We start from the raw sequence: 20,817 nt of genomic DNA, 5'->3' as shown, positions 1-20,817 counted from the left end.
TGCTTAAAACAAAGTGCTGCACGTAGCCTACAGATGAACGGTCTGGTTTGTCACATAACTTCCATGGTGCCTTTTTCTCTTGTGAAAGATTCAGCGGATGATATTGTGCAAATTCATTTATAAATTACAGTGCATGGTTCTAATTGATTTTTTTTTTTAATTCAACGGAAAGCCAAACCATCTGTAGAGAAGTTGAATTACTAGTCCTGAGCTTATGGTAGCCTTGGATGATGGGGTGAAGCCATACTGTAGCTTACCACCTGTCTGTCATAGGCTTCTCTCAGCAACAGTAAATGCAATAAGTCAGTCTCAGCCAGAATAGTGTGGGGCATCCATAGCTCATACTGCATATCAATCTTAATGACCGTCTTATCTAGATCCCTCAGGCATGTAGGTGCATTACTACGTTTCATTGACTTGATTCAGAATTGATTTAGCAGGGTGTTAGAGCGTTCTCACATGTTTACTGTTGAATGCAGCCTCAGGAATAGGGCCACTTGTAAGACTGACAGCCTCTGATGTTGAGGGATACAGTATATGGGAGTTTTAGAGAGCCTGAGCTAGAGGTGGGTTATTTACCTAGCCCTGGTGTTTGTTGTTCCTCTACCCTCGTCCAGACGCAGCACGGGAAGCAGCAAACGCACGCACTGCGTCCACTAGCCTAATCCACGAGACCGACCTGGCCGTGTCCATCAACGACCTTGACAACCTCTTCAACTCCGATGAGGACGAGCTCACGGTCAGTATGGGGCCTGTGTGTGTGTGTGTGTGTGTGTGTGACGAGCATGAACCCGCGGTCAGTGGGACCTGCCAGCACTACAGCCTGGCCGCTGCACTAAACCACAATGAATATCCCATTAGCTACAGTAGCGCTTGGCAAGTGTTTGTGTGTGCGTGCGCATCTTGTGTGTGTTGGTGAGACAGAATGTTGCATACGTGCAGTACCTCAACGGCTGTGGTTAACACGTCATCCTACAACACATTGCAGTGTAAAAGTCTGTTTACACAGGCAGACCAATTCTGATCTGTTGTCCAATTATTGGCAAAAGATTTGATCTGATTGGTCAAAAGACCAATTAGTGGCAAAAATATACAAATTGGGTTGCCTGTGTAAACGCAGCCATAGTGGCTTAGATTCAGAAAATATTTTCCCAGCCCCAAAGATGGATATGGTGGCTTCCAAAGTGCTCTGTTCTGACTCTGGCCCCCACAGTACAGAGAGGTCACAGTCCAACCCCTTCTGTGCTCTGCTCTCTCTGGTGACTAGGTGGCTGGGTACTAATCGTGCAACAATACACTGAGGAGTGCAATGTCACCGCTGGGTTACAGCCTGCCAACAGGGTTCCCCAACCCATCATTGCAGGGGCTTTTTGTGCTTTTGTGAATAAACTTGTATGTGTTGAACCTTATTATTGCCATGTGTTATATTCAACAGCCTGGTTCCAGACGTGCGGTGAATGGAACAGATAATACATCTGGCACCAAGGAACCAAAGCCAGCCCCTCTGGACCCAGTCTCCTGCATCAGTAAGACTGCTTCTCACTGCTTTAGACAGAGCTCTGGGTGTAAGGACTCACCATCCATGATATCAAAATCATAGTTTTAACCATGTTTTGAGGCTATACAGTGTTTGTAAAACATTGGCATAAAACAAGCTTATATTTTGGGTTCTGATGGGGGTACGACAGTTGAATCCAGCTCATGAGGCATTTCTAAGTTATATTCAGTGTGTATATATCATTCATTTATAAGTCCAAAAATGAATGTAGCAATCACAGATTGCTGCTTAAAAGGCCTAAGGATGATACAGTGAAAATGTGCTCGAGGCAACTCAAACCCATGCAGAAACTCATCATATAACACTTGGAAAGCACACGCTGTTCATACTCATTCATTCACGAATGAAGCATGAAGCTTCTTCAGTCACTAGTCTCAGCACACGTTTGCATTCCAGGCCTCTCAGTAGGAGTGCCGATCTAATATCAGGTCCTCATGTTCATAATGATCTTATCAGTGGGGGCTGCTGAGGTGAGGATGGCTCATAATAATGGACATATGGAAACCATGTGTTTGATGTTGTTGATACTATTCCATTTATGATACTATTCCATTTATTTAATAATGATCCAAAAGGCAAAACTGATCCTAGATCAGCACTCCTACTCTGAGAAAGGTGATACATATGGCCTCAAAAATATGTTGTTTACCTATGCTGCTCCCCCTTGTGGAGGAAACAGTTGTACAACAGTCACTGGCTGGCTGAGTGGCCCTGCTCTACTCCAAACAGACAGCTCTGTGCCTTGGGGCAGGAACAAGTGCCTCATTATCTACCTCTCTATGTGACTAGTCTATAGCTTTGTATGTGAAACAAGGTGCTTGTTGCCTCAGCACTTAGACTGTTGAGCCTCGACTGCCTTTTGAGACTTCAGATCTTCAGTTGTTGTTGTCACTGAATGGGAACCTTGATTTATCTCTAGTTTCTCACGGCCTCTCTCTTCTGCCCCTCTCACTATCTCTCTCCCCATCTCTCTCTTTCTCCATCTCGCTCTCGCTCCACTTACCGCCCGTCTCTCTCCTACAGGCTCGGCAGACCTGCACCAGATGTTCCCCACTCCCCCCAGCCTGGAACAGCACATCATGGGCTACTCCCCCATGAACATGGGCAGTAAGGAATACGGCGCCATCGAGGCTGGACATGGCATGACCAACCTGGACGGTGCCTCGTCCCTTGGGGGACACTACAAGATTGAAGTGGAGGAGGGCTACTGCAGCCCCAAGCCACAGGAAATCAAGGTGTGTTTTTGGGCCCTAAATTGAAACTTGATCCCCTATTTGACCATGCTTAGGAGTCACGGATAACTCCTCTGCATGGCCTAACTGTCTTTGTCCTAACTGTGCAGTTTACATAAAGGTGAATGTCAAATGAATAAAGAAATCTAAGTCATATCAGTGTAGCAGCCATTGGACTAGTCGGTGTACATATCGGACATGGTCTCATCCTCCCTGGCTCTTCCCCTCAGGACTTCTCGTTTGTATACAAGCCGGAGCTGTGCCAGGCATTTGTGGGCTGCTCCATGTTTGCCCCCATGAAGACCCTGCCCAGCCAGTGTCTGCCCCCCATCAAGCTGCCAGAGGAGTGCATCTACAGGCCCAGCTGGACAACAGTGGGCAAACTGGAAATGCTCAACCACCCCCATGTGCCTTCCATGGCCTACCTCAACAAAGACAGGTAAACACCTGCCATTGCATTGGTGTGTGGCTGTGCATTTTAATGGTCTGATATAGTAAATCAAATCAATCAATCTCTATATGAACCACTCATGACCAGGGATATGAGTTTTCCTGACTGCTAGGGCAAGCTGACTGTCTCAGGACACTCTCCTCCTGAAGCCTGCGGAACCAATGGATATTTTTCCAGCTGCTCCGATGGTTCTTTACAATTCGTAATGCTTATCTGTGCTGAGGTGTAATTTAGACTTACAGGATATAGGCATACACACACACTGGCTGGCACGAATGTGTATGCATGCGTGTGGACACACACACACACACACACACATACACACACACACACATTCAGGGCTTATCCCTCTACCCTCTGAGGAGCCTGTTCCATTCCTCATGCATGGCTGATTAATGCAGAGGAGAGGAGTGTAGAGAGGATGGTGATTGATACAGAGGAGAGGAGAGGAGAGGAGAGGAGAGGAGAGGAGAGGAGAGGAGAGGAGAGGAGAGGAGAGGAGAGGAGAGGAGAGGAGAGGAGAGGAGAGGAGAGGAGAGAGAGCATGGTGATTGATACAAAGCAGAGGAGAGGAGTGTAGAGAGCATGGTGATTGATACAGAGGAGAGGAGAGGAGAGGAGAGGAGAGGAGAGGAGAGGAGAGGAGAGGAGAGGAGAGGAGAGGAGAGGAGAGGAGAGGAGAGGAGAGGAGAGGAGAGGAGAGGAGAGGAGAGGAGAGGAGAGGAGAGGAGAGAGCATGGTGATTGATACAGAGGAGAGGAGAGGAGGAGGAGGAGAGGAGAGGAGGAGGAGAGGAGAGGAGGGAGAGGAGAGGAGAGGAGAGGAGAGAGCATGATTGATCGATACAGAGGAGAGGAGAGGGTAGAGGGCGGTGTAGAGTGGCATAGAGGGCGGTGTAGAGTGGCATAGAGGGTGGTGTAGAGTGGTATAGAGGGCGGTGTAGAGTGGTATAGAGGGCGGTGTAGAGTGGTATAGAGTGGTATAGGGGGTGGTGTAGAGTGGTATAGAGGGTGGTGTAGAGTGGTGTAGAGTGGTATAGAGGGCGGTGTAGAGTGGTATAGAGGGCGGTGTAGAGTGGTATAGAGGGCGGTGTAGAGTGGTATAGAAGGCGGTGTATAGAGGGCGGTGTAGAGTGGTATAGAGGGTGGTGTAGAGTGGTGTAGAGTGGTATAGAGGGCGGTGTAGAGTGGTATAGAGGGCGGTGTAGAGTGGTATAGAGGGCAGTGTAGAGTGGTATAGAGGGCGGTGTAGAGTGGTATAGAGTAGAGGTCGACCGATTAATCGGAATGGACGATTAATTAGGCCTTATTTCAAGTTTTCATAACAATCGGAAATCGGTATTTTTGCGCGCCGATTTAAATTTTTTATTTTATTTATTTATTTTTTACACCTTTATTTAATCTTTATTTAACTAGGCAAGTCAGTTAATAACACATTCTTATTTTCAATGAGGAGGAAAGGTGGGTTAACTAGGAAAGGTGGGTTAACTGCCTCGTTCAGGGGCAGAAAGACAGATTTTCACCTTGTCAACTCGGGGGATCCAATCTTGCAACCTTACAGTTAACTAGTCCAACGCAATAACGACCTGCCTCTCTCTCGTTGCACTCCACAAGGAGACTGCCTGTTACGCAAATGCAGTAAGCCAAGGTAAGTTGCTTGCTAGCATTAGACTTGTCTTATAAAAAACAATCAATCATAATCACTAGTTAGCTACACATGGTTGATGATATTACTAGATATTATCTAGCGTGTCTTGTGTTGCATATAATCTGACTGAGCATACAAGTATCTAAGTATCTGACTGAGCGGTGGTAGGCAGAAGCAGGCGCGTAAACATTCATTCAAACAGCACTTTCATGCGTTTTGCCAGCAGCTCTTCGTTGTGCATCAAGCATTGCGCTGTTTATGACTTCAAACCTATCAACTCCCGAGATGAGGCTGAGATGAGGCTGGTGTGACCGAAGTGAAATGTCTGGCTAGTTAGCGCGCGCTAATAGCATTTCAAACGTCACTCACTCTGAGCCTTGGGGTGGTTGTTTCCCTTGCTCTGCATGGGTAACGCTGCTTCGATGTGGTGGCTGTTGTCGTTGTGTTGCTGGTTCGAGCCCAGGGAGGAGCGAGGAGAGGGACGGAAGCTATACTGTTACACTGGCAATACTAAAGTGCCTATAAGAACATCCAATAGTCAAATGTTAATGAAATACAAATGGTATAGATGGAAATAGTCCTATAATAACTACAACCTAAAACTTCTTACCTGGGAATATTGAAGACTCATGTTAAAAGGAACCACCAGCTTTCACATGTTCTCATGTTCTGAGCAAGGAACTTAAGCGTTAGCTTTCTTACATAGCACCTATTGCACTTTTACGTTCTTCCCCAACACTTTGTTTTTGCATTATTTAAACCAAATGGAACTTGTTTCATTATCTACTTGAGGCTAAATTGATTTTATTGATGTATTATATTAAGTTAAAATAACTGTTAATTCAGTATTGTTGTAATTGTCATTATTACAAATAAAAAAAATATTTATTTAAATCATCCGATTAATCGGTATCCGTTTTTTGGCCCTCAATAATCGGTATCGGTATCGGCGTTGAAAAAGCATAATCGGTCAACCTCTAGTATAGAGGGCGGTGTAGAGTGGTATAGAGGGCAGTGCAGAGTGGTATAGAGGGCAGTGTAGAGTGGTATAGAGGGTGGTGTAGAGTGGTATAGAGGGCGGTGTAGAGTGGTATAGAGGGTGGTGTAGAGTGGTATAGAGGGTGGTGTAGAGTGGTATAGAGGGCGGTGTAGAGTGGTATAGAGGGCAGTGTAGAGTGGTATAGAGGGCGGTGTAGAGTGGTATAGAGGGTGGTGTAGAGTGGTATAGAGGGCGGTGTAGAGTGGTATAGAGGGCGGTGTAGAGTGGTATAGAGGGCGGTGTAGAGTGGTATAGAGGGCGGTGTAGAGTGGTATAGAGGGTGGTGTAGAGTGGTATAGAGGGCGGTGTAGAGTGGTATAGAGGGTGGTGTAGAGTGGTATAGAGGGCGGTGTAGAGTGGTATAGAGGGCGGTGTAGAGTGGTATAGAGGGCGGTGTAGAGTGGTATAGAGGGCGGTGTAGAGTGGTATAGAGGGCGGTGTAGAGTGGTATAGAGGGCGGTGTAGAGTGGTATAGAGGGCGGTGTAGAGTGGTATAGAGGGTGGTGTAGAGTGGTATAGAGGGCGGTGTAGAGTGGTATAGGTAGAGGGCGGTGTAGAGTGGTATAGAGGGCGGTGTAGAGTGGTATAGAGGGCGGTGTAGAGTGGTAAAGAGATTATAACAGAACATGGCCAAGATGTTCAAATGTCCATAGATGACCAGCAGGGTCAAGGCTGTATGTATGAGAGCACAAGTTGTTCTGAACAGCTGTGTGATAACGCTCTCGGTAGCTGATGTGAGTAAGACCTTTAAATAGGTGAACATTCACAAAGCCGCAGGGCCAGACAGATTACCAGGACGTGTACTCAAAGCATGCGCAGACCAACTGGCAAGTGTCTTCACTGACATTTTCAACCTTTCCCTGACAGAGTCTGTAATACCTACATGTTTTAGACCACCATAATCCCTGTGCCCAAGGAAGCGAAGGTAACCTGCCTAATTGATTACCGACGCGTAGCACTCACGTGAAGTGCTTTGAAAGGCTGGTCATGAGGCTCACATCAACAGCATCATCCCGGATACCCTAGATCCACTCCAATTCGCGTACTGCCCGAACAGATCCACAAATGATGCAATCGCACTCCACACTGCCCTTTCCCAACTGGACAAAAGGAACACCTATGTGAGAATGCTGTTTATTGACTACAGCTCAGCATTAAACACCATAGTGCCCACAAAGCTCATCAGGACCCTGGGACTGAAAACCTCCCTCTGCAACTGGATCCTGGACTTCCTGAATGGCCCCCCCAGGTGGTAAGGGAAGGCAACAACACGTCTGCCACACTGATCCTTAACACTGGGGCCCCTCAGGGGTGCGTGCTTAGTCCCCTCCTGTACTCCCTGTTCACCCACGACTGCGTGGCCAAACACGATTCCAACACCATCATTAAGTTTGCTGACGACACAACAGTGGTAGGCGTGATCACCGACAACGATGAGACAGCCTATTGGGAAGAGGTCAGAGACCTGGCAATGTGGTGCCAGGACAACAACCTCTCCATCAATGTGAGCGAGACAAACGAGCTGATCGTGGACTACAGGTGGTGAGGGTAGGCAACAACATCTCCTCCCCGCTGATCCTCAACACTGGGGCCCCACAAGGGTGTGTTCTGAGCCCTCTCCTGTACTCCCTGTTCACCCACGACTGCGTGGCCACGCACGCCTCCAACTCAATCATCAAGTTTGCGGACGACACAACAGTGGTAGGCTTGATTACCAACAACGACGAGACGGCCTACAGGGAGGAGGTGAGGGCCCTCGGAGTGTGGTGTCAGGAAAATAACCTCACACTCAACGTCAACAAAACTAAGGAGATGATTGTGGACTTCAGGAAACAGCAGAGGGAACACCCCCATCCACATCGATGGAACAGTAGTGGAGAGGGTAGCAAGTTTTAAGTTCCTCGGCATACACATCACAGACAAACTGAATTGGTCCACTCACACAGACAGCATCGTGAAGAAGGCGCAGCAGCGCCTCTTCAACCTCAGGAGGCTGAAGAAATTCGGCTTGTCACCAAAAGCACTCACAAACTTCTACAGATGCACAATCGAGAGCATCCTGGCGGGCTGTATCACCGCCTGGTATGGCAACTGCACCGCCCTCAACCGTAAGGCTCTCCAGAGGGTAGTGAGGTCTGCACAACGCATCACCGGGGCAAACTACCTGCCCTCCAGGACACCTACACCACCCGATGCTACAGGAAGGCCATAAAGATCATCAAGGACATCAACCACCCGAGCCACTGCCTGTTCACCCCGCTGTCATCCAGAAGGCGAGGTCAGTACAGGTGCATCAAAGCTGGGACCGAGAGACTGAAAAACAGCTTCTATCTCAAGGCCATCAGACTGTTAAACAGCCACCACTAACATTGAGTGGCTGCTGCCAACACACTGTCAATGACACTGACTCAACTCCAGCTACTTTAATAATGGGAATTGATGGGAAATGATGTAAATATATCACTAGCCACTTTAAACAATGCTACCTTATATAATGTTACTTACCCTACATTATTCATCTCATATGCATACGTATATACTGTACTCTATATCATCGACTGCATCCTTATGTAATACATGTATCACTAGCCACTTTAACTATGCCACTTGGTTTACATACTCATCTCATATGTATATACTGTACTCGATATCATCTACTGTATCTTGCCTATGCTGCTCTGTACCATCACTCATTCATATATCCTTATGTACATATTCTTTATCCCCTTACACTGTGTATGACAGTAGTTTTTTGGAACTAGAAGCACAATCATTTCGCTACACTCGCATTAACATCTGCTAACCATGTGTATGTGACAAATAAAATTTTATTTGATTTGATTTACAGGAAAAAGCGGGCCGAACAGTTCCCCATTAACATCGACGGGGCTGTAGTGGAGCGGGAGTTTCAAATGGCCACCCGGACTTTTTACATCGAACCCCCCCCGCCAAATTTGTTTTTACACTGCTGCTACTCGCTGTTTATTATCTATGCTTGGTCACTTTACCCCTACCTACATGTACAAATTACCTCGACTAATCTGTACCCCCGCACATTGACTCAGTACCGGTACCCCCTGTATGTAGCGTCGTTATTGTTGTTTTGTGTTATTTTTTAAATAAATTTATTTAGTAAATATTTTCTTTGCTCTTTCTTGAACTGCATTGTTGGTTAAGGGCTTGTAGTAAATCAGCATTTCACCTGTTGTAATAAAAGAATGTTGTATTTGACGCATGTGATTTGATTTGAAATTAAGAAACACATTTTTAAATGTATTTTATTTTATTTTACCCCCTTTTTCTCCCCAATTTCATTGTATCCAATTATTAGTAGTTACTATCTTGTCTCATCGCTACATACGGGCTCAGGAGAGACAAAGGTTGAAAGTCATGCGTCCTCCGAAACACAACCCAACCAAGCCGCCCTGCTTCTTAACACAGCGCGCATCTATCCCGGAAGCCAGCCGCACCAATGTGTCAGAGGAAACACTGTGCACCTGGCGACCTTGGTTAGCGTGCACTGCGCCCGGCCCGCCACAGGAGTCGCTGGTGCACAATGAGACAAGGATATATCCCTACCGGCCAAACCCTCCCTAACCCGGACGACACTAGGCCAATTGTGCATCACCCCACGGACCTCCTGGTTGCGGCTGGCTGCGACAGAGCCTGGGCGCGAACCCAGAGTCTCTGGTGGCACAGCTAGCACTGCGATGCAGTGCCCTAGACCTCTGCGCCACCTGGGATGCCTAAGAACAACATTTTTTATGAAATTTTACCATGAAGCCAATTTCTTTCTTTACAGCTGGCCCATTTAGTGGAAATCACTCCGTTCTGTCTTCAGGGCAAGTTTAATGACAGTAAACATCAACCTGACAAAAATATACTATTTTCTCAGAGAGGCTGCTTGAAATTGCAGCGCCATTTGCATACCCCGACAGGCAGCCAGTTGTCTCTGCTTGTTTGTTTACCATTCCTCCTTCTGATGGTTTTGTTATAATATACTGAGCTCTGCTTTGTTGTTGTGTTTTGAATCAAACTCTAGCATATTGTCCCAACAGGCTGTGTTGTGTGACTGACTCCTCTTCTCTCTGTCACAGTAACATCCCCAGTGTGGGCAGTGCCATGGACCAGGACTACAGCCAGAGTTACACACCCCAGACCCATACTCCCTTCATGTCCAACAGTGCCCCCCCCAGCAACAGTGGCACGGGCATCCTGCCCTCACCGGCCACCCCGCGCTTCTCCGCCCCCACACCACGCACTCCCCGTACCCCACGCACCCCCAGAGGGCCCGCCAGTGTCCAGGGCTCGCTTAAGTATGAGAACTCGGACCTCTACTCGCCTGCCTCCACCCCCTCCACCTGTCGACCCCTCAACTCAGTGGAACCTGCCACTGTGCCCTCCATCCCCGAGGCCCACAGCCTCTACGTCACCCTCATCCTCTCTGAGTCCGTCATGAACCTCTTTAAGGACTGCAACTTCGACAGCTGCTGCATCTGCGTGTGCAACATGAACATCAAGGGGGCCGACGTGGGGGTGTACCTGAGCGACCCCACGGGAGAGGCCCAGTACCCCTGCACCTGCGGCTTCAGCGCTGTGGTCAACCGCCGCTATGGCAACGGCTCGGGCCTCTTCCTGGAGGACGAGCTGGACATCATCGGACGCGACTCGGACGTCAGCCGCGAGGCGGAGAAGCGCTTTGAGGCACTGCGGCAACACTCGCTGGAGAGGACAGGGGGAGGAGGGAGGGGGGAGAGGGTACCAGACGAACTGATCTTACTGCTACAGGACCAGTGCACCAACCCCTTCTCTCCCATGGCTGGGATGGAGCCTGACAGCCTGGCAGCGCGGGGGCCCGTGGGTTGTCCAGTGCCGGCCTGTGTGAGGGTGGAGGAGAGGGACTACCACAGTGACTGCTACATGGCTCTGGAGCACGGCCGCCAGTTCATGGACAACATGTCAGGAGGAAAGGTGGATGAGGCCCTGGTCAAGAGTACTTGTCTACACCACTGGTCCAAACAAAACGGTAAGAAAAGCACCTTTTTGTTGTTCTAACCAACATTCAAGTCTGTGTCTAATAATAAATTGTTCTTCACATTTGGCCCTGTAGAGCTTAAGTTGGCTAGCATAACTAACCAATATAAACCAGTCTGTTCATTTTCCCTGACAGTTATCAGAATGTTGCTATCTTTTGTGTTGTCAGTACTCTGTGTGTTCTCTTTCTAACTCTCCTCTCCCCAGCGGTGGACATCAGTGCTCTGTGTGTTCTCTTTCTAACTGTCCTCCCCCTCCCCCCAGCGGTGGACATCAGTGCTCTGTGTGTTCTCTTTCTAACTGTCCTCCCCCTCTCCCCAGTGGTGGACATCAGTGCTCTGTGTGTTCTCTTTCTAACTGTCCTCCCCTCTCCCCAGTGGTGGACATCAGTGCTCTGTGTGTTCTCTTTCTAACTGTCCTCCCCCTCCCCAGTCTCCCCAGTGGTGGACATCAGTGCTCTGTGTGTTCTCTTTCTAACTGTCCTCCCCCTCTCCCCAGTGGTGGACATCAGTGCTCTGTGTGTTCTCTTTCTAACTGTCCTCCCCTTTCTAACTCCCCCCCCAGTGGTGGACATCAGTGCTCTGTGTGTTCTCTTTCTAACTGTCCTCCCCCTCTCCCCAGTGGTGGACATCAGTGCTCTGTGTGTTCTCTTTCTAACTGTCCTCTCCCCAGTGGTGGACATCAGTGCTCTGTGTGTTCTCTTTCCCAGTGGTGGACATCAGTGCTCTGTGTGTTCCTCTAACTCTCCCCTCCCCCAGTGGTGGACATCAGTGCTCTGTGTGTTCTCTTTCTAACTGTCCTCTCCCCAGTGTGGTGGACATCAGTGCTCTGTGTGTTCTCTTTCTTTCTAACTGTGTGTTCCTTTCCTCCCTCTCCCCAGTGGTGGACATCAGTGCTCTGTGTGTTCTCTTTCTAACTGTCCTCCCCTCTCCCCAGTGGTGGACATCAGTGCTCTGTGTGTTCTCTTTCTAACTGTGGTGGACATCAGTGCTCTGTGTGTTCCCTCTCCCCAGTGGTGGACATCAGTGCTCTGTGTGTTCTCTTTCTAACTGTGCTCTCCTCTCCCCTCTTTCTGGTGGACATCAGTGCTCTGTGTGTTCTCTTTCTAACTGTGGTGGACATCAGTGCCCCCTCTCTCCCCAGTGGTGGACATCAGTGCTCTGTGTGTTCTCTTTCTAACTGTCCTCCCCTCTCCCCAGTGGTGGACATCAGTGCTCTGTGTGTTCTCTTTCTAACTGTCCTCCCCCTCTCCCCAGTGGTGGACATCAGTGCTCTGTGTGTTCTCTTTCTAACTGTCCTCCCCCTCTCCCCAGTGGTGGACATCAGTGCTCTGTGTGTTCTCTTTCTAACTGTCCTCTCTTTCTAACTGTCCTCCCCCTCTCCCCAGTGGTGGACATCAGTGCTCTGTGTGTTCTCTTTCTAACTGTCCTCCCCCAGTCTCCCCAGTGGTGGACATCAGTGCTCTGTGTGTTCTCTTTCTAACTCAGTGCTCCTCTTTCTAACTCCCCCCTCCCCAGTGGTGGACATCAGTGCTCTGTGTGTTCTCTTTCTAACTGTCATCTCCCCTTTCTCTCCCCAGTGGTGGACATCAGTGCTCTGTGTGTTCTCTTTCTAACTGTCCTCCCCTCCCCCAGTGGTGGACATCAGTGCTCTGTGTGTTCTCTTTCTAACTGTCCTCCCCCTCTCCCCAGTGGTGGACATCAGTGCTCTGTGTGTTCTCTTTCTAACTGTCCTCCCCCCAGTGGTGGACATCAGTGCTCTATGTGTTCTCTTTCTAACTGTCCTCCCCCTCTCCCCAGCGGTGGACATCAGTGCTCTGTGTGTTCTCTTTCTAACTGTCCTCCCCCTCTCCCCAGTGGTGGACATCAGTGCTCTGTGTGTTCTCTTTCTAACTGTCCTCCCCCTCTCCCCAGTGGTGGACATCAGTGCTCTGTGTGTTCTCTTTCTAACTGTCCTCCCCTCTCCCCAGTGGTGGACATCAGTGCTCTGTGTGTTCTCTTTCTAACTGTCCTCCCCCTCTCCCCAGTGGTGGACATCAGTGCTCTGTGTGTTCTCTTTCTAACTGTCCTCCCCTCTCCCCAGTGGTGGACATCAGTGCTCTGTGTGTTCTCTTTCTAACTGTCCTCCCCCTCTCCCCAGTGGTGGACATCAGTGCTCTGTGTGTTCTCTTTCTAACTGTCCTCCCCTCTCCCCCAGTGGTGGACATCAGTGCTCTGTGTTCTCTTTCTAACTGTGTGGTGGACATCTGCTCTTGTGTTCTAACTGTCCTCCCCCTCTCCCCAGTGGTGGACATCAGTGCTCTGTGTGTTCTCTTTCTAACTGTCCTCCCCCTCTCCCCAGTGGTGGACATCAGTGCTCTGTGTGTTCTCTTTCTAACTGTCCTCCCCCCAGTGGTGGACATCAGTGCTCTGTGTGTTCTCTTTCTAACTGTCCTCCCCCTCTCCCCAGTGGTGGACATCAGTGCTCTGTGTGTTCTCTTTCTAACTGTCCTCCCCCTCTCCCCAGTGGTGGACATCAGTGCTCTGTGTGTTCTCTTTCTAACTGTCCTCCCCCTCTCCCCAGTGGTGGACATCAGTGCTCTGTGTGTTCTCTTTCTAACTGTCCTCCCCCTCTCCCCAGTGGTGGACATCAGTGCTCTGTGTGTTCTCTTTCTAACTGTCCTCCCTGTCCTCCCCTCCCCAGTGGTGGACATCAGTGCTCTGTGTGTTCTCTTTTCTAACTGTCCTCCCCCTCTCCCCAGTGGTGGACATCAGTGCTCTGTGTGTTCTCTTTCTAACTGTCCTCCCCCTCTCCCCAGTGGTGGACATCAGTGCTCTGTGTGTTCTCTTTCTCTTTCTAACTGTCCTGTGTGTTCTCTTTCTAACTGTCCTCCCCTCTCCCCAGTGGTGGACATCAGTGCTCTGTGTGTTCTCTTTCTAACTGTCCTCCCCCTCTCCCCAGTGGTGGACATCAGTGCTCTGTGTGTTCTCTTTCTAACTGTCCTCCCCCTCTCCCCAGTGGTGGACATCAGTGCTCTGTGTGTTCTCTTTCTAACTGTCCTCCCCCTCCCCAGTGGTGGACATCAGTGCTCTGTGTGTTCTCTTTCTAACTGTCCTCCCCCTCTCCCCAGTGGTGGACATCAGTGCTCTGTGTGTTCTCTTTCTAACTGTCCTCCCCCTCTCCCCAGTGGTGGACATCAGTGCTCTGTGTGTTCTCTTTCTAACTGTCCTCCCCCTCTCCCCAGTGGTGGACTCTGTGTGTTCTCTTTCTAACTGTCCTCCCCTCTCCCCAGTGGTGGACATCAGTGCTCTGTGTGTTCTCTTTCTAACTCCTCCCCCTCTCCCCAGTGGTGGACATCAGTGCTCTGTGTTTCTTTCTAACTGTCCTCCCCCTCCCCCAGTGGTGGACATCAGTGCTCTGTGTGTTCTCTTTCTAACTGTCCTCCCCCTCTCCCCAGTGGTGGACATCAGTGCTCTGTGTGTTCTCTTTCTAACTGTCCTCCCCTCTCCCCAGTGGTGGACATCAGTGCTCTGTGTGTTCTCTTTCTAACTGTCCTCCCCCTCTCCCCAGTGGTGGACATCAGTGCTCTGTGTGTTCTCTTTCTAACTGTCCTCCCCTCTCCCCAGTGGTGGACATCAGTGCTCTGTGTGTTCTCTTTCTAACTGTCCTCCCCCATCAGTCTCTGTGTGTTCCCAGTGGTGGACATCAGTGGTGGACTCAGTGTGTTCTCTTTCTAACTGTCCTCCCCTCTCCCCAGTGGTGGACATCAGTGCTCTGTGTGTTCTCTTTCTAACTGTCCTCCCCTGTCCTCCCCTCCCCCAGTGGTGGACATCAGTGCTCTGTGTGTTCTCTTTCTAACTGTCCTCCCCCTCTCCCCAGTGGTGGACATCAGTGGTGGACATCAGTGCTCTGTGTGTTCTCTTTCTAACTGTCCTCCCCCTCTCCCCAGTGGTGGACATCAGTGCTCTGTGTGTTCTCTTTCTAACTGTCCTCCCCCTCTCCCCAGTGGTGGACATCAGTGCTCTGTGTGTTCTCTTTCTAACTGTCCTCCCCTCTCCCCAGTGGTGGACCCTGTGTGTTCTCTTTCTAACTCTCCTCCCCCAGTGGTGGACATCAGTGCTCTGTGTGTTCTCTTTCTAACTGTCCTCCCCCTCTCTCCCCAGTGGTGGACATCAGTGCTCTGTGTGTTCTCTTTCTAACTGTCCTCCCCCCTCCCCAGTGGTGGACATCAGTGCTCTGTGTGTTCTCTTTCTCTGTCCTCCCCTCTCCCAACATGTGCCTCCCCTGTCCTCCCCTCCCCCCCAGTGGTGGACATCAGTGCTCTGTGTGTTCTCTTTCTAACTGTCCTCCCCCTCCCCCAGTGGTGGACATCAGTGCTCTGTGTGTTCTCTTTCTAACTGTCCTCCCCCTCTCCCCAGTGGTGGACATCAGTGCTCTGTGTGTTCTTTCTTTCCTCCCCTAACTGTCCTCCCTGTCCTCCCCTCTCCCCAGTGGTGGACATCAGTGCTCTGGTGGACATCAGTGCTCTGTGTGTTCTCTTTCTAACTGTCCTCCCCCTCTCCCCAGCGGTGGACATCAGTGCTCTGTGCTCTCAGGACGTGCTGCGGGTGCTGCTCTCCCTCCAGCCTGTACTCCAGGACGCCATCCAGAAGAAGAGGACGGTGCGCTCCTGGGGCGTTCAGGGACCCCTCACCTGGCAGCAGTTCCACAAGATGGCTGGACGGGGCTCCTACGGTAAGCCACCAGGGGAAAATACTCCAAGAGCCACTGGCCTACACAGGCAGATCAGTAGTTATCTCAGTGACACTGCTGCAGTCCAGATGTCAGCTCAGTGGGAAGCTGCCACTGCTGTTGTGATGGGTTCACTTTGGGCTCTCAACTCTTCTCTGTGACAGGTGGCAGTGCTGCCTGGTTTAAAGCCCCAATTTAGTGTCCTTTTCACCTCATTTAACACCTGATTTACTTAACAAAAGGCACATCTCAATAGGTGTTCCAGGTTGGTCATGACATGGTACAAGTGGGGGGTGGGGGTTGGGCGGGTGGACATTTCCTCTTTTGTTCTCTATTGCTCCTCTACCATCAGACCAACTCCTTGAAGTTTGCAGTTGTGTCTAAAAAACACTATTTTGTTCCAATTTTTTTTTTTACCCTTTAGTGTGTCTGCTTTACTGTTTTATATTTATTTATTTCACCTTAATTTAACCAGGTAGGCCAGTTTAGAACAATTTAAAATTGCGACCTGGCCAAGATAAAGCAAATCAGGGTGACTAAAACAAACAACACAGAGTTACACATAAACAATCGTACAGTCAATAACAAATAACAAAACATAAAATGTCTATGTATTTATACTTGGGATATCACTTTTCAATAGAATTGTTTTTATTTTTATCGCTGGAGGATGACTAAGTACTTAAACCCTCTTCTCCCTCTCCTCTCCTCTCTTCTCCCTCTCCTCTTCTCCCTCTCCTCTCCTCTCTTCTCCCTCTCCTCTCTTCTCCCTCTCCTATCCGCTCTTCTCCCTCTCCTCTCTTTCTCCCTCTCCTCTCCTCTCTTCTCCCTCTCCTCTCCTCTCTTCTCCCTCTCCTCTCCTCTCTTCTCCCTCTCCTCTCTTCTCCCTCTCCTATCCGCTCTTCTCCTCTCCTCTCTTCTCCCTCTCCTCTCCTCTCCTCTCTTCTCCCTCTCCTCTCCTCTCTTCTCCCTCTCCTCTCTTCTCCCTCTCCTATCCGCTCTTCTCCCTCTCCTCTCTTCTCCCTCTCCTCTCCTCTCCTCTCTTCTCCCTCTCCTATCCGCTCTTCTCCCTATCCGCTCTCTCTCCTCTCTTCTCCCTCTCCCTCTCCTCTTCTCTCTCTCCTCCTTCTCCCTCTCCTCTCTTCTCCCTCTCCTCTCTTCTCCCTCTCCTTTCCTCTCCTCCCTTCTCCCTCTCCTTTCCTCTCCTCTCTTCTCCCTCTCCTTTCCTCTCCTCCCTTCTCCCTCTCCTTTCCTCTCCTCTCTTCTCCCTCTCCTATCCGCTCTTCTCCCTCTCCTCTCTCTCCTCTGTTCTCCCTCTCCTTTCCTCTCCTCTCTCCTCCTCTTCTCCCTCTCCTCTCCTCTCTTCTCCCTCTCCTCTCTTCTCCCTCTCCTTTCCTCTCCTCTCTTCTCCCTCTCCTCTCCTCCCTTCTCCCTCTCCTCTCTTCTCCCTCTCCTCTCCTCCCTTCTCCCTCTCCTCTCTTCTCTTCTCCCTCTCCTCTCTTCTCTTCTCCCTCTCCTCTCCTCCCTTCTCCCTCTCCTCTCCTCCCTTCTCCCTCTCCTCTCCTCCCTTCTCCCTCTCCTCTCCTCCCTTCTCCCTCTCTTCTCTTCTCCCTCTCCTCTCCTCTCTTCTCCCTCTCCTCTCCTTTCCTCCCCTCTCTTCTCCTCCCTTCCGTTCCCCCGACCATCCTCTCCGGCCTCTCCTCCCTTCCGTTCCCCCGCCCATCCTCTCCGGCCTCTCCTCCCTTCCGTTCCCCCGCCCATCCTCTCCGGCCTCTCCTCCCTTCTCCCCCCTCCTTCCCTCCATCAGGCACAGATGAGTCTCCAGAGCCCCTGCCGATCCCTACCTTCCTGGTGGGTTATGAGTATGACTTTGTGGTGCTGTCGCCCTTCGGCCTGCCCTACTGGGAGAAGCTGCTGCTGGACCCCTTTGGCTCCCACAGGGACGTGGGCTACCTGGTGGTCTGTCCCGACAACGAGGCCCTGCTCCAGGGGGCTAAGAGCTTCTTCAGGGACCTCACCGCCGTCTACGAGGTAAGGCTGGAGAACGTCAACAACTGTTCATTTATCATGCAAGAGAGTGGGCATATTGGACAGCTGAAGCAACCACCGTTTTGGAGTTGCCTGGTCCCAGATCTTGTGTTTTTTATGACAATGACCCATTGGAGTTGACCATAGCAGTTAGGGGTTAAGAGCAATGACCATAAGTGCAAGAATGCACAAATAGATTGGGGACCAGGCTAGGGTTGGGGTCAGATGCGTTTTAATTTTGGATATGAAAAATTGACAAATTCCTATTTGAAAACAAAGGTCACTTTTCAATTCTTTAATGAAATAGAATTGACTCAGACCTTACTAGACGCTTACTGACTTGCCTAGTTAAATAAAAAAATATACTAGACGCTTACAACACAGCCTACTATAAAAAAAAGATCTGTCTACTCCATTTCCTTACCATTCCTTATTGCCTCGACGTTAAGTCACTCAGTCACTCCTGTGCTGTTGTCTAACTATTCATCCAGCCCTCCTCTCCCTCCATGTTCCCTGCAGTCATGTCGTCTGGGCCAGCACCAGCCAATCTCAAAAGGTCACCCGGACGGCATCGTGAGAGTGGGCGGATCGGCTGCTAAGAAGCTAGCGGAGCAGCCCGTCAGCGATTGGTTCATCAAGGCTGCCAGCAGCAACAGCGATGCCTTCGCCAAACTCAAGCTCTATGCACAAGTCTGTCGCCACGACCTCGGTAGGTTCCAATGACGACACAGGTGGGGAATTGGTCGGGCTCAGGCCTGTCTGTACCCCCCATGCCCATATACCCAAGGATTTAGAAGATCAAAAAGCCTATTTTTGGTTTCTAAAAGGATCTTGTTTTTCTAAAAGGTTTGTTGTAGCGGATGATGACTAAAGTGTAATCCGTATTCATTTAGATGGCTTATAAATGAAGATGTTCTCTGTGCTCCTGTCTCTCCCATCAGCTCCATACCTCGCCGCACAGCCTTTAGACAGCTCCCTCCTCACACAGCCCACGCCCCCTCCTGCCACCAACCAATCCTCATCCACACAATCCTCTGGCTCCTCCTCCACCACCTCTGCTTGCCCCCAAAACTCAGCGACCCCCTCCCTCCCCAACAACAACAGCAGCAGCGTGCCTAGTAACAACACTGGTGTAGCCAACAGTGCCAACAGCACGGCGTCGTCAGGGAGCCAGCCCAGCTCCTTCCCTCCCTTTGGGACCATGAGCATGCAGAACCAGGGCCAGGGTGGTGGCACCCAGGGAGGGCAGCTGGGCCAACAGGCTGGAGCCCAGAACGCAGGCCTCACCGGGGTGGACTCAGCCAGCCAGGCCCAGTCACCCACTGAACCCCTTGAGAGGTAGGTACAACACCGGGCCTGAATTCACTCATGTACACACACACACAGTGCCCGGAGCGAAACCCCATTCCTTGTCCTAACTCCCTCTCTCTCTTGTCCTCCTCTCCAGCACCATGGAGCGAGAGAAGGTGGGTGTGCCGACGGATGGAGAATCTCATGCCATAACGTACCCCCCGGCCATCGTGGTATACATCGTGGACCCCTTCACCTATGAGGAGCCTGAGGCGGGGTCCAGTGTGTGGACCCTGGGCCTGCTGCGCTGCTACCTGGAGATGCTTCAGTTCCTCCCACCACACATCCGCAACTCTGTCTCTGTACAGGTAACCTCAACACAACTCTGTCTCTGTACAGGTAACCTCAACACAACTCTGTCTCTGTACAGGTCATCTCAACACAACCCTGTCTCTGTACAGGTCATCTCAACACAACTCTGTCTCTGTACAGGTAACCTCAACACAACTCTGTGTCTGTACAGGTCATCTCAACACAACTCTGTCTCTGTACAGGTCATCTCAACACAACTCTGTCTCTGTACAGGTCATCTCAACACAACTCTGTCTCTGTACAGGTCATCTCAACACAACTCTGTCTCTGTACAGGTCATCTCAACACAACTCTGTCTCTGTACAGGTCATCTCAACACAACTCTGTCTCTGTACAGGTCATCTCAACACAAGTCGGTCTCTGTACAGGTCATCTCAAACAACTCTGTCTCTGTACAGGTCATCTCAACACAAGTCGGTCTCTGTACAGGTCATCTCAACACAACTCTGTCTCTGTACAGGTCATCTCAACACAAGTCGGTCTCTGTACAGGTCATCTCAACACAACTCTGTCTCTGTACAGGTCATCTCAACACAACTCTGTCTCTGTACAGGTCATCTCAACACAACTCTGTCTCTGTACAGGTCATCTCAACACAACTCTGTGTCTGTACAGGTCATCTCAACACAACTCTGTCTCTGTACAGGTCATCTCAGGTCATCTCAACACAACTCTGTCTCTGTACAGGTCATCTCAACACAACTCTGTCTCTGTACAGGTCATCTCAACACAACTCTGTCTCTGTACAGGTCATCTCAACACAACTCTGTCTCTGTACAGGTCATCTCAACACAACTCTGTCTCTGTACAGGTCATCTCAACACAACTCTGTCTCTGTACAGGTCATCTCAACACAAGTCGGTCTCTGTACAGGTCATCTCAACACAACTCTGTCTCTGTACAGGTCATCTCAACACAAGTCGGTCTCTGTACAGGTCATCTCAACACAACTCTGTCTCTGTACAGGTCATCTCAACACAAGTCGTCTCTGTACAGGTCATCTCAACACAACTCTGTCTCTGTACAGGTCATCTCAACACAACTCTGTCTCTGTACAGGTCATCTCAACACAACTCTGTCTCTGTACAGGTCATCTCAACACAACTCTGTCTCTGTACAGGTCATCTCAACACAACTCTGTCTCTGTACAGGTCATCTCAACACAACTCTGTCTCTGTACAGGTCATCTCAACACAACTCTGTCTCTGTACAGGTCATCTCAACACAACTCTGTCTCTGTACAGGTCATCTCAACACAACTCTGTCTCTGTACAGGTCATCTCAACACAACTCTGTCTCTGTACAGGTCATCTCAACACAACTCTGTCTCTGTACAGGTCATCTCAACACAACTCTGTCTCTGTACAGGTCATGTACAGGTCAACACAACTCTGTCTCTGTACAGGTCATCTCAACACAACTCTGTCTCTGTACAGGTCATCTCAACACAACTCTG

At 50.0% G+C, this 20,817-nt stretch overlaps 1 protein-coding gene across 2 annotated transcripts in view; it reads left to right on the top strand.

Annotated features, from left to right (window-relative positions):
- The window catches only part of LOC112228588 (mediator of RNA polymerase II transcription subunit 13-like), a 148,927-nt gene that overhangs the window by 112,874 nt on the left and 15,236 nt on the right, over window positions 1-20,817 (top strand). For both annotated transcript variants that reach the window (XM_042309659.1, XM_042309658.1), the window contains exons 12-21: window positions 618-739; window positions 1,436-1,526; window positions 2,582-2,793; window positions 3,021-3,229; window positions 10,025-10,953; window positions 15,507-15,674; window positions 17,479-17,702; window positions 18,219-18,408; window positions 18,641-19,037; window positions 19,147-19,357. In XM_042309659.1, coding sequence (XP_042165593.1) covers window positions 618-739; window positions 1,436-1,526; window positions 2,582-2,793; window positions 3,021-3,229; window positions 10,025-10,953; window positions 15,507-15,674; window positions 17,479-17,702; window positions 18,219-18,408; window positions 18,641-19,037; window positions 19,147-19,357 — 2,753 coding nt within the window. The remainder of the gene's footprint in view (window positions 1-617; window positions 740-1,435; window positions 1,527-2,581; window positions 2,794-3,020; window positions 3,230-10,024; window positions 10,954-15,506; window positions 15,675-17,478; window positions 17,703-18,218; window positions 18,409-18,640; window positions 19,038-19,146; window positions 19,358-20,817) is intronic.

Source organism: Oncorhynchus tshawytscha, linkage group LG30 (assembly GCF_018296145.1).
Source record: "Oncorhynchus tshawytscha isolate Ot180627B linkage group LG30, Otsh_v2.0, whole genome shotgun sequence".
NCBI classification, from domain to species: Eukaryota; Metazoa; Chordata; class Actinopteri; order Salmoniformes; family Salmonidae; genus Oncorhynchus; species Oncorhynchus tshawytscha.
Note: the sequence above shows the minus strand (reverse complement) of the source record. Positions and strands in the feature narration are given on the sequence as shown.